This window comes from Nuphar pumila, chromosome 13 (genome assembly GCF_984573655.1).
Source record: "Nuphar pumila chromosome 13, dmNupPumi1.hap1.1, whole genome shotgun sequence".
In the NCBI taxonomy this organism is placed as follows: Eukaryota; Viridiplantae; Streptophyta; class Magnoliopsida; order Nymphaeales; family Nymphaeaceae; genus Nuphar; species Nuphar pumila.
The window spans coordinates 86762599-86780606 of record NC_143261.1 but is presented as its reverse complement, the minus strand read 5'-3'; the positions used below and the strand labels follow the sequence as shown (position 1 = coordinate 86780606).

The 18008-nt window shown below is 36.9% G+C and overlaps 1 protein-coding gene across 2 annotated transcripts in view; it reads left to right on the top strand.

Annotated features, from left to right (window-relative positions):
• The first annotated feature begins 9648 nt into the window (after positions 1-9648).
• LOC149818998 (serine/threonine-protein phosphatase PP1-like) overlaps positions 9649-18008 on the top strand; it is a 41100-nt gene continuing 32740 nt past the window's right edge. Inside the window, exons 1-2 of one of the 2 annotated variants that reach the window (XM_089985834.1) lie at positions 9649-9808; positions 10001-10239. In XM_089985834.1, the coding sequence (XP_089841960.1) occupies positions 10062-10239 (178 nt within the window). In that variant the 5' untranslated portion in view covers positions 9649-9808; positions 10001-10061. The remainder of the gene's footprint in view (positions 9809-10000; positions 10240-18008) is intronic. The other variant, XM_089985835.1, reaches the window with a different exon arrangement.

Here is an 18008-nt window from a genome sequence, read left to right as displayed (position 1 = left end):
TTGATCTAAAACCCAGGTTTTTGAAATTGATTTTGAAAGAAAAGTCTTAAAATTGAGTCTAAATTTGAACTATTGAATTGCAAATGCATGTGCATTGAAGTTTGTGTCATGTGACTATGTATAGATGCATGATGTTATTCATATTCAATGCCTAAGATGAATGAGTAAATGTATGTGAATGTTTGACAATTATCATACTATAAACACCCCAAATTTTCCTCATTCATTCTCAGACACCCCCTTTCAACACATGCCCATCTCCTTAGGAGTCTAACCCTAGGTCCGTCCCAGTTTAGGTGTCATTTCGCTCCTTTTGTTAGTTAAATTATTATTTTACCCCTAGGTCACCTAAGATCTCTGTCAGTCAGAGTCAACCAAGCTCATTTTTGAGTTTAGAACTGTTAGAATGTCTGTCATTTCTAGCTCTTCTGAGCTCACGATGAGCAAACACTGTTCATTTCTGACCATTTCAGTTAAAATTGATCCATTTCATGAGAAATGAGCTCAATTCTAGCTCGAATGCCAGTCAATTATTCCCGGGTCTATCAATTTCAGTTAATCATGCTCCCTTGAGTCTAACTTGAGCTCACCAAAAGTTTAAGTGTCCCAGTTCTAGTTTTAAGTCATTTCCCATACTATTGAAGTTCACTTTAGCCCATTCTGGCTCATTTCAGCTAAAATTGAGCTAAGTCCAGTCAGTCTAGCTAGTGTACGAGCTCTAGACTTAGTTCATCTCAGTATAATTGACCTTCATTCCAGCTCAAACTCAGTACATCCCTGTTAGCCACTTCATTCCAGTGTTAATTTCACTGAGAATTGGGTCATTTCTCGATCATCCAGTCCAGGAGTTTAGTTGAGTCAGTGTCTTTTGAGTTTATCTGAGTATAGAAACCCTAGAATCTAGTTCGAACCCCATTTTTCAGTGTCACACCTTGCCTTGCAGGGGCAAAATAATTTCTTTTGTCCAAAACATTAATTTTATCATTTTCCCAAACTGGTACAAGTATCAATTTGGGCTCGGATCAACTCTTTTTCTGAAATTTTAGCTATATCCGAGATTCAATTCACATTTGGATCAGATCCAATGTTGGATCTAATATCCAATTATCAATTCTCATCCTCGGACAAGAATTTCTAATTCCTTGTCTCTGCTAGGGGTCTGGAACTTCAAATCCCTCATCTAGGGTTTGCATTTTGCATGTCATTGCATAGCATCATATGTCGTTTCATATCATTTTGTGTCATTGCATGTCATTTCTTATCATTTTATTGCATTTCATGTCATTGCATATCATTTTCAAGATCCATCACTCTTGTTTTCAAAATATCAAATCCAGACTCGATTTTAAAACCTTTCTTTCGAAATCAATTTCAAAAACCTGGGTTATAAAACCAGTTTTTGCCATTTGGCCAACCCCCAAGACTTTATATCGTTCATTTCAAAAGCATTTCTTTAGAAAAATGGTCTGGATTCATTTTGAACTTGATTCCCAAATCGATTTTCAATTTCCTTAACTTTCTTCAAGTGGGACTCACCCTACAGGGGGCGCCAAACCCTAATTTTTTCATCTTTCTCCAATTTTATTTTATTTTCATATTTTGCCTATTTCAAAAGTATAAAAAATTCTATAAATCTAAGTGTTTTTTAATGCTTCTTGAAAATCTTGTTTTAACCCCTTTATTTTTACCCTTTTAAAATCGTTTTTGAAAAACCAAATGGGGCCCACATTAAGTGGTGCCACATTTGGAGGTATTTAAATTAGTTCAGGTTTAGTTAGTGTTTTAACCAAGTTGAAAGTTGAAAAGTCAAAATCTAATTGAATTTAAAACTGTATTTTTTTTAGCATTTTAACTTTGTTTTTAACTTTTATTTAAGGTTTTAAAAACCAAATGTGGTCCCACATAGGTGGTACCGCATTTGAGAATTTTCATAATTTATTTAGGAGTCAATTAGGGTTAATTAATTAGAGTTCCTTTGGGTTGGAACTCTCCAAGAAAAATACCAAAGTTCCGATTAAACCAGAACTCTCAAAAAACAAAGCTTAAAAAAAAATTATAAATAGCCCCATTGGGAGGCTGACCCACTCATCTCTCTCAACCCACTATCATTGTCTTCTCTCTCCCTCAAGTTGTCTTTCTCCTCCAGTAACCTCCATTGCAACCCAAGATGAGCTCCTTCTTCTTCTTCTTTTGTTTATTTATTTTTTTAATTTCCACCATTACTGCCCCCTCCAATGCATGCTTTTCTTTCTTTTTCCGTTCAAGAAAATGCGTGAGAGCTTTAAGAAGATGATCAACTGGGTGTTTAATGTATTTTACATGTTTTTGATCTGTGAATAATACTTATCTTTTGTTTATTTCATTAATGCCCAGAAAAAGATCGAGATACGATCTCTCTATGGATCAAATCACTCTTTTAATGGCTAAATCAAATTCTTGATCATGCTTCTCTATGTTTTTATTTTTATTTCATTATATTAATATTTATTTTCAGTTATTCATTCATTTAATCATGATTCATGACATTAGTTACACGATTTATAGTTTTATCATGCTTAGTTAGATTTCATTTAGTTCTAGGGTTTTAAGTTTTAGAGCTTTAATTTTTAGCTGCTTGTTAATGCTATTATTTTATCTGTTTATGTTCATTGTTTAAATCTTAAATTTTTATGTTAGAATCATGCATCTGTCTACAATTTCCAATAAAAAAATCATATTTGTTGGATATCTGTAACCTTATTTTCAAAAATCAAAGTCAAAACCCATTTTTTGAACCACGGAAATGTTGGGTAAATCCAGGAACATCTTCCCGAGGTCATATCTCCCTCATTAAAGATCGTATTTTAGATCCGTAAAAAGTGTCATGCTCATAAGTATGTCTAGTTTGTCTTGTGAAATTTTTATAATTTTCTATAGTTGATTGCTGTTTTTATTTAACCCAACATCAAAACATGTTCTTCTTGAACCGATAGGCACTGTTCAGAACAAGGATCATCTTGTGGGAGTGATTTCTCCCTAATCGAAGATCGTATTGATGATCCGTAAAAAGTATAGTATTTGTCTACATGTCTAGTTTCTCCAGTATAATTTGATTTTTTAAGTCTGTTTGCTATTTTTCTTTAACTCGAAATCAGAACTTGCTTTTCTTAAATTGTTATATGTTGGCCAGAATCAAGCGCAACTTACCAAAATGATTTCTCCCTAACCGAAGATTGTATTCCTGATACGTAAAAAGAATTATTTTTATTGATTTGTCTAGTTTTTTCTTGTTAAATTTCATAATTTTTTATTTCTGTTTGATATAGTTTTATGGTCTGACACCATGACAGGTATGGAACAACAGGTAAAATATTATATATATATATATATTTTTTTTTTATTTAATATTTACATTTAAATAATCCCAAAATTTTATTTTTTGATTGCATATTATTTTTAGGTTATTAGAAGTTCCCATGTCGATTTTTATGAATTTTGGAAGTCATTTGATAGTTTATTTAGTTATTTCATAAAATCAGGATGCCCGTGAAGTTCTGATTCAACCAAAACAGAGACAAATTTTATCTTTTTGCATATTTTATTATTTTCATACATTGTTTTTGTGATTTTAAAGTTTTATCATCTTCATAATCATGTTAGGGTGCTCTTCATCTGAATTGGCATTGTTTTGAATCGATTTAATCCCCAGATTAAGTGTATTACAAAGATTTTTTTTGAAAACCCTATTTTTAACCATGTTTTGCAAATAACAACCGTTTTCAAGGATATTTTGGTTATTTTTTCCTCAATTCTAAATTTCCAATTTGTTTATTTTATTATTCATCTAATCATGCATCATCCAAATCAATCCAACATTAAGGATGTTAGTTGTTGTTTATTGTTAGCTGATCAAATCAATCATGCATCATGCCACATAGAGACCAATGTATTTTCTCTAAGGTCTCCTTAAGATGACTTGGGTTGTCAAGAACCTTCAGTTATGTTTCTCTAGCTAGCCGCTTCTTGATCTCAATATAGAATTGTTCAATCTTCTCAATTATTGCATTCACCTCAGTTGAGAGTGGGTTTCGTTTACACCTATTAATCACAATCATCATACACATCAACCCCATATTCATTAAGTGAAAAATTATACTGATCTCATCATTCTTCATGGTTGCCATCTTCTAATAATCTCACTTCACACAGTCAACAATTTTTCTGCAACTAGCTGTGCTGGAACTTGTAGAGGCCAATTGGGTTTTATATAGGTTAGGTTTAGGCCAAGGCTTGATTTGATCTTGATGTAGGTTGTCTTAAAAGGCCATAGTCAAAATTTGAGCTCAAATAGTTAGATCTGATTCAGGTTAAGTGGTTCTTAATGGAAACAGGTCTAGGTTAGTATAGGTTTAAAAAAATTGCAGGAAAGTAGAAACAAGTAGCACCTAAAAAATCATATCACCTTGCAAATTTTCAAAATATTAAAATAAAAAACTATGGACATTCACATCATATTTGTATGGACCTCCTGACGTTCACATAAATTTCCTGTAAACCTTTGCCAAGTCTAGTATACATTGTGAAATTGGACACAACAGGCAACACTTAATAATGTACATATTTGTGCAAATATCAACAAGTCCACACGATGTGATTTTAATTTTTTAGAGGTTTAGAAGATATTTTTAAGAATACATATAGATCCGTGCCATATTCCATTGTTGAAAATGCCAGGGGCCTTAGTCATTTCAAATCACTACCCTATGGTCGTTGTGAAAGTTGGCATCAAGAATAGTATTTGCAATGATTGTAGCCATCGCCATAAGATGGCATGGTGGCACTTCAAGCCGTTGCCACTTTAATGACATGCCCTTCAAAAAATTTGTATTGGCAAGTGTTTTGGCCGTGGTCAATGCTAGTGGTGACGGCTTTGGCCACCACCATACCTTAGCTTGGTGATGAATAGTGTACTGACACACACATTCACCTGTTTCTTTTGACTGTTATGTTGACAGTCATGTCCTTAAGGGCCAATAGTGTCACCAAATGCCAAGCATTTCATCATATCTCATATAACATTATGTTAGAGTGTCTATCTTGGGATAGGTACCCTAACAAATTTCTCGAAAAACACGAATAGCTTGGGCCCTCATTGATGTGCTAGTGACGATCGAGAAACTGTGGATGCCATGATCAAAAGGAGAAACACGTTCCTGACAATCGGAGGCAGTGGGTGCAATAAAAGGGATATCCTCAATACTGATGATTATACCTTCGAAAAGCATGAAATAAGAAGAAAGGAGAAACAAGATCTCATAGAGGACAGTTTCCCAAAAATGTTCAAGATTGATTCATTATGGGGTTGGATTGATCCATTCTTTTGTGCAGGTGTTAGCTGTTGTTTGGCCAACATTAAGGATGTTAGCTATTGTTTATTGTTTGAGCATAGATTTTTGAGTTTCTGACTACTAGCATCGCATTTTCAGTAGAAAATGTCAAACACCAAGGCTTTTGACCACAATGCAAGCCTCTCCCGCTCTACCCACGTATCAACCCTACTTCATACTTCATAGTAGGATATATCATCCAGATCATAAATTTTCTTCTTTGGCATTTTCTGCTATGTTCCAATAATAGTGGATGTGGACCCCTTAGAGACACTATTCTCAATCGCCATATTGTAACAAACAAATGCATAAATTTCTATAATACCAAAATAGAAAATATAAGTAAACATGTAGGCAATAGAGATATGACATAGGCTACTAAAAAACCAGTGCAAAAAACAAAAAAATAGTTATTAACAATGCAAAAACTTGAATCGTTAAAAAAAATGTTCCCTAATCATGTTTACAATATAAGATAAACTACAAAATAGGAGAATAAAGGCATATGAATCATTAAGGAACTAGTTAGACAAACAAAAACTCACTCACATGATTTCATCAACGAAAAAATATAATAGGCTATTGAACATGGAAAGATAACTTCAAAACCATGCAATTCTTTAACAAAATAACTAACTCATGTCAATGTTTAAAAAAAAAATGATGCAAAACGTTGTTTCAAAAAAATAACTGCTTCAGCCATTAAATATGTGCTTACTGGAATCACACATCGTTGATGATTCTAAAAATCTCGATGATGAACTGTCACTAATGTCTTGTCAAGAAAAGTCACCAGAATTAGTCATAAAAAAATTGTTGTGGGGAGAAGCACGTTGGGGACCACAAAAAAACCCTAGTTTATGCGAAAATAATTTTGGGTTGCAAACAATTGGTTTTTAAACAATCGAATTTCACATTTAATGATCATACAAAAGTACAAAAAAAGAAGAAACTTTACATTTTATTCAACCCCAATATTTATGAGATTTCTGAAATTTCGTAAACATGTTTGAAAATTAGCATATAAAGAGCATATTTGCAATGTTAGTACATTTTTTTGTGATAGTCATTTTGGAGTGTGAATTTGAAGAAACTTCACAACGTATATATGCACACATCACTCATTATTTGCAGATTGCCTTGAGGATTGATTACTTAAATGAGATTTGCATGGTTCTATGCCAACTTTGTACTATATATGTGAAGTTTCGAGGTTTCAGACACAAAAAGTTTACAAATTTGGTTATGCGAACTTCATATTATGTATGTGAAGTTAGTTTGCAAAGTTTTGAGAGGTTTCAGTTACAAGAAGTTTGCAAATTTGGTTATGCGAACTTCATACTATATATGCGAATTTAGTAGAATATTTGTAAAGTTTTCATATATTTCAGTTACAAAAAGTTTGTAAATTATGGTTATGCGAACTTCATATTATATATGCAAATTTAGTGAAATATTTGTAAAGTTTCTAGGTTTTGTTTACAAGAAGTTTGCAAACATAGTTATGCGAACTTCTTAAGGTCTGTAAAAAAATGTGTAAATCTACATTTTAAAGCATATCGATATATTGCTTAAACTTTAAGAAATTCGGTCGTGCAAAAGTTAAATGGTAATTTTAAAGCCAAACATGTGGACATAGAGTGAATTTTTAAAATTATAGGGCATTTAGAAAAACGTATCATTTGGCCATACAATATGTTTATTTTCCATTTAAAGAAAGTATATTGTATCACTACACCTGGCCACACAATGTTGCAACAACTTTGTTTTTTTTTGGCCTAAGTGATTGAATGACAAATTGATACACTTGATTTTTAGTTTACATAGGCTAAAAACAAGGTCAACACGAGTGAGCGGTCCCGACGCCAGCACCACCAAAGACAAGGTTGCTTATAAGGGTGAGCCATGACACATCATCCACTGCCTAACCCAATGAACAAAACGCCATGGGTAAGATGACATGGCTGGATAAAACGCCATGAGTCAAATAATTAAGATAGCTGGACGGTTAGGTCACACTATCATAATAATTGAGGGGTATCGGTTTTCGAATCTCATGGGGGCCACTACGTAGATGCAAGATGATTTGATGGTTAAGGAACACATTCAAAACGTGAATATGCTCTCTACTCTCTAAACCATCTTCGACCAAATAATATGCTCTCCACTGCTTCCAATTGAAACACATGGGAACATGGAGAATAAAAGCATAAAGAATGCTGTATTTACTAAGTTTGGGATATCAAGGTATTTGATCTATATTGTACTCATAGACACATAGACTTGATATGCCTACTAATGCAGTTTATATTGGGAAAATCCAGTTGGGTTTGGATTGAACCAAGATAAAGCTTCCATGTGCTGGACCAGGGTCTGAGCTAGAATTTCCCTTAAAAAGTTGCCTGCTGTAGATCGGCCAGATTCCATTATCTGGGTCCAGTTCAAACAGTTCTCGTGGGTTGGGTCAGATTCCATTCTGCAGATCAAACCTATCTGCATCTTTTATAGTGGGTCCTGGGTTGGGTCAAAATCACGTCACTATTAGGAACCATTGTCAGTTCTTTGTATATGGATGCAAATGGGCCAGGTTTGATGTGGTACCGACCTGATTCCAACCTCAAAGGACCCAGTCTTGGACCTACATCGTCTTATCAGATTAATTATTGGGCTGGCTCTTATGGTTAATACACCTTAAAATTGGGCTTGGGAGGCGACACCAACTGGATCTAGATCAAGCTCATCCCAAACTCAGGTCACATCCTCACCTAAAATAAGTTGGTGTTTGGATGCAATTAGCAGTGGACATCAGGCTGACCCGATGTCCACTCCTAGATGTAATGCGACCAACATGAATACAGTCGCAAGACATTGCTCTTCTTACCACAACCGTGGTTACCCATGTGCTCAGCAGGGTTTTGTGTCAAGCTGAATCCGGCTGGCGCACCGGGGCTGCCATTGCTTTATCACGGTTGGGTGGTTGTGTTCTCAACTCGGAGTTTTACTTCGCAGGGAGGCAGGCCACCCAGTTCTCGGTAAGGGTCATCCTCACTACAATAATTTGAATATACAATGTCCAACTCGTCGTAACATATAGTGGCGGTTGTTTTATGGAAGCCACTGTTGGCACGCATTGTGGCAGGTGAAACCTCTCCTGAATCTCAATTTAGCTTCGCACCTTTCCCCTACCTTTGGCGCTAATTTCATTCTCTGTTTTTTACTTCTCTCTCCTGTGCTTTTCAGCCCCGTTCCTGTCTCTTATCTTTAACCCCCGATCTCTCTCTCTCTCTCTCTCTCTCTCATCATTTCTGGCACAATTACTTAATAATGTTGAGGGTCGGTACAACATCAATTATGTTTGCCACTATAGGTTGGATAACTGCCACCAATACCAACAACCACAAGACCTAACAGTGCTAGTGCTGAACTGCCGCTATTTGTTGCGGTGGCACTTTGGCAAGTCTATAGTGGCAATTTTGACTGTTGCTATAGATCCTTTTTGTTGTAGTGTTTCAAGGATTGGGCCACCGGTACGGCCCGTGTGTGTATATATATATATATATATATAACATACGATATATATTATACATATAATATAGAATATATGTAATATTATATATTATATATGTATATATATAATACAATAGGCCTGGCCCAGTCCGATAGGTCCATGGGTCTAACGAGCAGGCCGTGGACTGGGGTTTTCACAACAGGCTGGCCTGAAGTGGGCTTTTGGCTTGGCTCATCATTGATTAGCCGGGTCGTTGACCACCGGGCAACGACCCCCGGTCCATTAGCGCTGGGCCTGCCTTTTGCCCATCCCTACTTCCTTCGTCATAAAAAAAAAAACGTGGTGCTTCGTAATATGATTGTCTTAGCTAATCCGGATGGGTGGCTTTTTTTTTTTTTGACAGAGAAAGCTGGGGATAAGCAAACCACTACCATTTATACAACCATGCCATGGGGTTCGAACTTGCAACGTCCCAACGCAAGGAGACGTGCACTAAGTACTCCTGTCAGACAAGCTGAGCGTCCGTTGGTAATCCGGATGGATGGCTTGATTAGGGCAAATGTAAAGTCATAATATACTTTTTTGATTAATGCAGTGGTAGGTAGGGGTTTGTCTAACCCCAGCTTTATCATATTAAAAAAATTGTCTTAGCTAATCTGGATAAGTGGACTCCTCCAAACAGAGAGAGGGAGCACTAGGAAAAAGCGGTCCACCCCCTTTACGTGGAAAAAAGGGGGCTAGGATGGTAAAAGCGGTCCATCAAATCACTCTCTCGACTTTACATATCTGCAGTTGCCAAGGAATGTTGAGAGAGAGAGAGCGAAAGAGAGAAAAGGCAAAGGCCAAACAAAAGGAGCGCACAAATTAAAAGGAGACATTGAAGGGGAGAGCGCAAAGAAGAAAGGGAAGAAAGGGACCATTCTCATTCATTCGGGTGAGTTCATTTCATTGGTTCATTTTTTTTCATATCTAAACCCCTTCCATCATCGTCTTCCTCCTCTTCTTCTAGAAAGAGAGAGATAGTTGGTTTTCTGATTCTGGGCATGTGAAGAAGGGGGGAAGCCGATTCTGGAGGGATTTGATTAATTTTCTTCCTTTGTTGTCTTGTGGGTTCGATCTCGTGAAGAAGAAACTTTGGGGGTTCGGTTTGGAAGTGGGGAGGAGGAGGGTGTGTGTATGTGTGGGCGATGGACCCTGGGGTGCTCGACGACATCATCAATCGGCTCCTTGAGGTGCGAGTGTCGAAGCCTGGGAAGCAGGTCCAGATTTCAGAGAGCGAGATCCGGCAACTCTGCGTCGTCTCCAAAGAAATTTTCATGAAACAACCCAATCTGTTAGAGCTCGAAGCCCCCATCAAAATCTGTGGTCAGTTCCTAATCTTTTAGAGGCTCAAACTCTCAGAAACAGATTTGAAGGGAGAGAAAAAAATTAAATATGTACTGTTGGTTATATCTGTTTCTTTTCCATCTTGAAATGTTTTTCTCAAATGACATGCTTCTTCAGTTTTTTTAGCTTTTCTCTTGGTGAAATTTGTCATTTTGATTTTAACAGTGCAAGAAAAGTTTCTTGGTTTTGTTTCTAGTGCCAAAAATGCAAATTGGGCATTTGATTGTTCATATCTAGATAAAGGATTTTGTGAGAGAAGTGTTATTTGCATGGCTTCTTTGCCATTGGAGAGCGATGCTTGGAGGCTTTTCCCCCCATGGTCTGTACTGTCTGTTTTTTTAGGGTTTCGTCTGATATAAATATCCCTGCCTATGAAAAAAGAAATAATTGGTTTTCAAGGACACTTCTGTTCCTGAGTTTGTCTTTATGGTTTAAGTGCACTAGCATGAAATTTCGGAGATGTTATTGTGAAGAATTTGGCAAAGAGAAACTGTGATATTCTCAATTATCAATATTGAAGCCATAGTACTTGTAATTGCATCTTGAAGCTGATTAAAAATCATTCTATGTAAAGATATATATTTTGAATTTTCTATTTTGTTTACCTGAATATAGGTCAAAGCAGGTAGCATACTATTGAAGTTGTCAGACTATGTTGATCAAAGGTTAAGCAAATCAAAATCAGATCTTCTCTAAACTATAATAACCATGGAAAATATTAGCATGAGATGTTGCAGGACTTTGCTCAGTTATCTTTCTATAGGGCCAACTAGAATAGAAATTATGAAATGAGGCAATATATACCCTAGCTAGTTGGGAGTGGGTTGCTAATATGGCATTTGTTACAATTGAAATATTGCTCCTGTTGCTCTGATGGCTTCCATATGCACTCCTTTTCCTATTGGTTTTGGGGTTGGACTCCATATCATCCTGATATAAAGAACATGTTTTAATACTTTTAGTGGTGACTTATATGATGAGGCCTACATAAAGCCACATCCTTGTTATTTTCACCAACCTACAGTTGGTTGATGACTTTGTTGAGCACTTGGAATTAAGCTTTGTTGGGCCAGGTATCTAAACTAGGGTGGGCACAAATGCACAATAAAAAGGAAAAAATGCAAAAACAAACAAACTAAAATTTAATTAAATGTTTATGCTATTTAAAACGAACTAAATATAAAACCTAAATCCTAACAAACATCATTCATATATATAATAATAAAAACCCCCTAAAATTCTAAGTATAACTAAAATCAAGCATGTGGAATCAAGTTTAATGTTGACAGAATCATACTCTTTCTTTAACACCCCTGCTCTTATGAAAACATCAGAAGGAAAATTTTTACATGGGGGGATGGGGGATCCAGTCTGGATCCATATTCGACAAGAGCTGAAAACATTTGGAAATGGTGGCTCTTTTCAGCTGAAAACATTTGGAAATGGTGGCTCTTTTCAGCCTGTTGGTTCATATGGCAAGAGAGAAATGACAGTTTTTAGGGGGAAGTCCTCTCAATCCCTCCTTATTCACCATGCCATTAGATGGCGACCTCTCTTGGATTGGCTCAGCTAGACTACGGCATATTAAGTTTTTTTAAGTCCTTTGCTTCTGTTTGCTCTTCTGTTAATATCTTGTCACCCTATTTTTGATCTATTAATGATATTCATTACTTCTAAAAAAAAAAAGGACAATCTCAGGCTAGATGTATTTGAGATATTGAAGAGCTTCAATGATACAATATATACTTTAAGACTCTCCTCAAACTTATAGTGTAATCACCGAAAGTTTGTCAAGCAAAAAATGAAACCGGTGAGAAGGAAGAGCTTTCGTAAAGAAGTTGACCAACTGAAATTCTGATGCTACATAAGGCAGGATGATGGTCTTCTTCAGATACTCTTCACGAACATAGTGACAGTCCATTTCAATTCCATTTTAATATGTTTGGTACACTCATGAAATGTGTGATTGCCAGTTATGTAGATGACGCTTTTATTGTCACAACATAACCTTGAGGGTGAGAGCATATTCACCCTCATGTCTTTCAATAATCTTCTCAACCACACAGTTTCAGATGTTGTGTTGGCTATGACACGATACTAAACTTCATTAGATGACAACGACACCTTCTGCTGCTTCTTGCATTTCCAAGGCACCAATGAGTCACCTACAAATACACAAAAACCTATAGTTGAGCGTCTATCATTAGGATCTCCTCCCTAATCAGACTCAGTATAAGCAATTATTTTGAGTGAGGAGGAGGACGACAAAACAATCGCTTTAAAAACAAAATTTTGTAAATATCTAGTGTTACACATAATGACATTCATGTGCACAATGGTAGGAGAATGCTGAAATTGACTGGTAGTATGAACTACATGTGAGATATGAGGTCTGGTAATGGTCAAGTATGTGAAGGCCCCAATCATTTGGCGGTAAGGAGTAGGATCATCCGGCGGTGTGTCATCATCTATCTTCATTTTTGCATTTATTACTTTGGGAGTGTCTACCCTTTTCTCATTTGTAATGCCAGACTTGTCTATGATATCGAAGGAAAACTTGCATTGAGTTAGAAAATATCCATGAGCGGAATATGCAACCTCAATCCCTAAAAAATATCTAAGAAAGCCTAAATCAGTCATTTCAAAGCTTTATTTCAAAACATTTTTAATAAAACTCACTCCCTGTTTGTCTCCACCAGTGATGATCATGTCATCAACATAGAGGAGGAGGATAACAATACCTATATCAGATCTCTTAATAAACATAGCAACGTCAAAAGTAAGGTCAAGTTTAACCATAACAAAACTAAAACAATCATACAAGGCTTTAGGTGCTTGTTTGAAACCATACACAACTTTTCTTAAATGAAGCACCTTTCCAACAAGAACCTCATATCTAGGTGGTGGGTTCATATAAACTTCTTCCTTCAATTCACCATTGAGGAAGGCATTCTTGACATCCATTTGATAAATAGGCCATCATTAAAGTTTTTGTGGGATACAAAGCTATTGGAGCCTTATGTATTCTTATTTATTTTCTAAGAGTGTTTTGTTTGAGATTTTTTATGCTAGAATATTGTTCTAAGGCAGTTCTTCTTTTGTATTGGATAACTAAAGGTCCATCATTAATATCATGGGACTCATCACACTGGATGTCATATTGAGGTCCATCATTAACTACGTCATTGTTGTTTAACACTTCATCATTACATTAAGGAGATAATTCCGAAAAAGAGTAATCATTTTTTTCTTTAATAGGCACATTTAAATAAAAAAACTTTCTTTTTCTATAAATGTAACATTCATTGATATATAAAGTTTATCATGCTTAAAATCATCACATCTAAATCCTTTTTTACTTTCCCTATAACCAAGAAAGACACAAGGAATGACTCTTGGAGAAAGTTTGTCATTTTTATTGGTAAGAATAAAACCTTTACATCCAAAAGTTCTTAGTCTTAAATAGTCGGGGTAGTTTTATAAAGTTTCTTATAAAGAGAAATATTTTGAAGTTTGGATGAAAGAAGTCTATTTATAAGATATACCAAAGTAAGCACAACTTCAACACAAAAATGTTTTGGAACATGTTTGAAAATAAACAATGTTTTAGTGGTTTCTATTATATGCTTGTGTTTCCTTTCGGCCAAACTATTTTGTTGAGACGTGTTTGTATAAGATTGTTGATGAAAAATGCCATGATTTTTCAAATAATTTTTAAAGTTATTAGACATGTATTCTTCCTTTGAATCAGAACGAAATATCGAAATATTGGTTTTAAGCAAATTTCTAATAAGGTTGTGAAAAAATTTGAAAGTTTCAAAAACTGTATATTTGTGCCTAAGAAAATAAATCTACGTGAATCGAGAATAATCATCCACAAAAATTTCACAAGTAATTTCTCCTTTAGAAACAATAGGAGCAAAACCCCAAACATCCGAATGTATTAATTCAAGTGGTTTGGAAGCAAAAAAAAAGTTCTCTTTTTATAAGAATTTGCTTTCATTTTTCATTTTTCCAAGAATAGAATCTGTATATTGGATGTTTTTATTATAATTTTTTCATAAATGAGATATATTGGATAATTTAGAGACGCTAGGATGATCTAGTCTCTGATGCCACAAAAACATATCCAATTTTTGTATATTTAAACAAAAAGTATCTTTCACAATAATTAACTGATCTATGTAGTATAGGTCTCCTTCTCTATGACCTTCCCCAATCTGCTTGCTAGACTTCCTGTATAAAACATCGGTCATAAGTGAAGGAGATACTACAACCATGGTCAATAATTTGGAAAAACTGAACAAAGATTTAAATTAAAGTTTAGCACAATTCTAACTTTTGGAATAGAAAATTTTGAAAAATTTATAAAATTTTCAATTCCTTTAATTTTAAGAGAGGATCCATTCGCAGTAAAAACATTGGATCTACTGAACTCAGGCAGAACCGAACCCATGAACCCATGCCAAAGGGGTTCGGCTCTAGTCAACTCAGGCCTGAGTTTAATTATGGTGTTATTTTTTATTGATGAGGAATAACAATTGTAGATTGTTAATTTGATTTTTTTGCATGATGAATTGATGATATGATAATTGTTTTTATTTCATTAGTGTTAACTTAAAATTGTTAATATATATATACCCTCTTCGCTCCCATGCTTTTTAAAGTGCCACATCTTCGCACCCTCATCCGCACCTGTGTGACATAATATGTATGTATCCCTTACACTAACATTGTTAATCAATCACATGCACAGCAAAATTAGTAGTTTCTAAACCGTGAACATCTAAACACTTAAAAGACAGTTACAAGTATTTTTTTGCAAAATCTAAACCTGATATATGTTTACTATTGTTTATTTTAAAAAATCTTGCTTTGGATTGAATCAATTTATTAATTTTTTTGATATTTTCAGCGTCAAGTTTTAATTGATATTTTATCGCTCTAAAAACACATCTCTGTACCGTTTGGATGACACCCAAACCCAGTTTTAAACTGGTTTTTGTGCCCCAAAACCAAGTTTTGGTAAAACTTGGTTAAATGAAAAAGCCCCCTCTCTTTCTCTCTCCCCACCCCACCTCCCTACAATCTGGTTTGAGTCCGGCCATTTTTCGGCCGGTCATTGACCAGAAAGTGGCTGGACTGGTACTGCCCTGCGAGGGCGGTATCAGACGGGCATTTTCCTGCTGATGAACGGGAGGAAAATGGCTTGAAAATTCTTTTTTTTTTTGTTTTTTTTAAATTGGTGGCGGCTAACAGGCCTGGCATCGCCCAACATAGGCGACCCCAGTCCGGCTATTTCTCGGTCAGCCATCGGCTGGGAAATGGAAGTCCATTGTTCTTTCTTTTTTTTGTGACCAAAAACCTGGTTCAGGGTTTTGGTCACCCAAACAGCCCATTAGGGGTGGGCATCGGGCCAGACAACTCACGTGGGCCGGGGCCGGCCTGAATCGGGCCTACACGGGCTGGGCCGCAGGCCGACATCGGGCCAGCCCGTGGGCCATGTATATATATATATATATATTATATGCATTATATATGGCCTAACCAGGCTTTTGGCCTGGCCCGACCCAAATTGGGGCTACACGGGCCACTGGTCGACACTGGGCCAACCCATGTATATATTATATATAACATAATATATATAATACATTATATATAACATAATATATATTATGATACACTATATAACATAATATTATTATGAGACATTATATATGTCACAGACTTACTTTTTCCAATAAGCCAGTGCGGTGCGATGGTCCTTCCTTACCGTTGCAAGCCTTTCTATCGCTTTGTCACGAGCATAGAATGCTTCGCAAACCCGCGACGCGCCAATCTGCCCAGCCTAACGGCCAAAGGCCGCGTACCAACACTTTTCCATATGCTGAATCATTTTCATTGGCCCTGCGCACCACCCCGTGCGTAGCTGCTTAGCAGAAGCTGATCAAGTACATTTCTAAATACACATTCCATGTAGTCCATGCTACTTAGTGCATAGCCATCCCATACCGGCTATCACTTTTGAAAGAAGCACAAACTTTGCCTTAGCCTTACGTGTCATGAAGCGTATTGCAGATCCATGTGCACAACATAGCAAAACCTCGCCACTGAAGGAACAAGACATTGCGCCCCCCAGTCCGAAGACTAGTTGATGATTAAACACCATAGCGAAAAGCACTGCCCAGACATTCGTCGATGCCTAGGCATTCACTCGCCTAGCCCCGAGTCACCATACTTGGTTCGAATCACCTAAGGTGATTCCTGGGGGAATTAGCCCTAACCACACGTACCCCTGTGCGTCCAACTGCTATGCATGGGACATTCTTACAAGCCGAGAGGCCCTTAACCAAATCTCTAAAGGCAACATTCTCTGATCCACTGGCACTGCTTAACCGAACAACGCTCCACGCTTGTGTCACCACAGAACGATGCACTAACGACGATACCGATGCCTATCGCATGCCGTGCTACCACCGCACGTCATCGATCAAACGAACGCATACCGCGCATTCCTACACTCGATGCATTTTTTACTCAGTAGAGCTCCACACTGCACATGCCCCATTCTGAAAGATCTGCCCAGGACATTCTCCCCCACCCAAAACCATTGTCGTCCTCGACAATGCTGGTGCAGGTAAGAACACAGTCTTCACTGATATGTCAGTTTTCCTTTGTACTTATCTTTGGTTTACTCTTTTTCTTCAACCTACTCAACTTGTTCTAGATTGCATCCACCATCGTCACAACCTTTAACACGCTAAGTTTCATACCTTTAACGCATCTTCGATCACTTAGACATCGGTCTTCTGCTTTATCAACATCGAGCATTCTCTGCTCATGGGAGCTCAGTGCAGTTTAAAAAACAAACGGCTCATCCTCGCCCTCACGACAAACTTGTCGTCTTGATGCTCATAGCTGGGGTGCCTTCCAATCCCAGCAAGGGCAAAGTCCAAGCCCTTCGTGGTCCTCACAGAGAAAGATGACTACCATTGCCTGTCGCAGGGATATCAACTCCCTTAAGCACCAACTTGCGGTTTTTCAATGGTCCTCAAGTGGGGGACGCCTGCTTATGTATCACCCCAATGCGGTCCTTCAAAGTGTTTTCCTAGGCACTCGTCCTCACAAGGGTATTTTGCCCCAATACTGCACTCCCATCCTGAAGCCAGCATGCTGTACTCTCTCTTAGAGTCAGCAAAACTTTCCCGCAGGAACCAACGAGCCACAAACAACTTTTTTCTACACGCGCAATCCATTGAAGATCTGCCAACTCAAGGGACCAAAACAACGAGCATTCTGCTCAACGTGGGCACTCCGCTAACCCACAATCTTGAGAGAGTATCTAGAAGCTTAGTTGAGTCTCATGTACCTAAAGGTGCAAATCCATCCTGTCGAATCCAACATACATTATCTTCCAACGTACATTATCTGCATGCACAAGGCAAACATCATGCTCCACCTATGAGCCTAACGTACAACTGGTAGCGATCTTTGGCTTATCTACGTCACCTTAGCCAACTGAACAACAACCTTACACTTTTGCTTATCATCGACAAGATATCCCATATCATCTTGCCAACATCTTTCTTCTGTGCTAGGTCAAACATACTTCAGCTGCGGACATTTGCGTAATCAAGATAAACCATCGTTGTCCTCTTCAGTATCACACACAATAAAGAACAAGGTTTTCGTGAATCTTTATGCTCTGATGCAAATTTGTCACGGGCTTACTTTTTCTAATAAGCCAG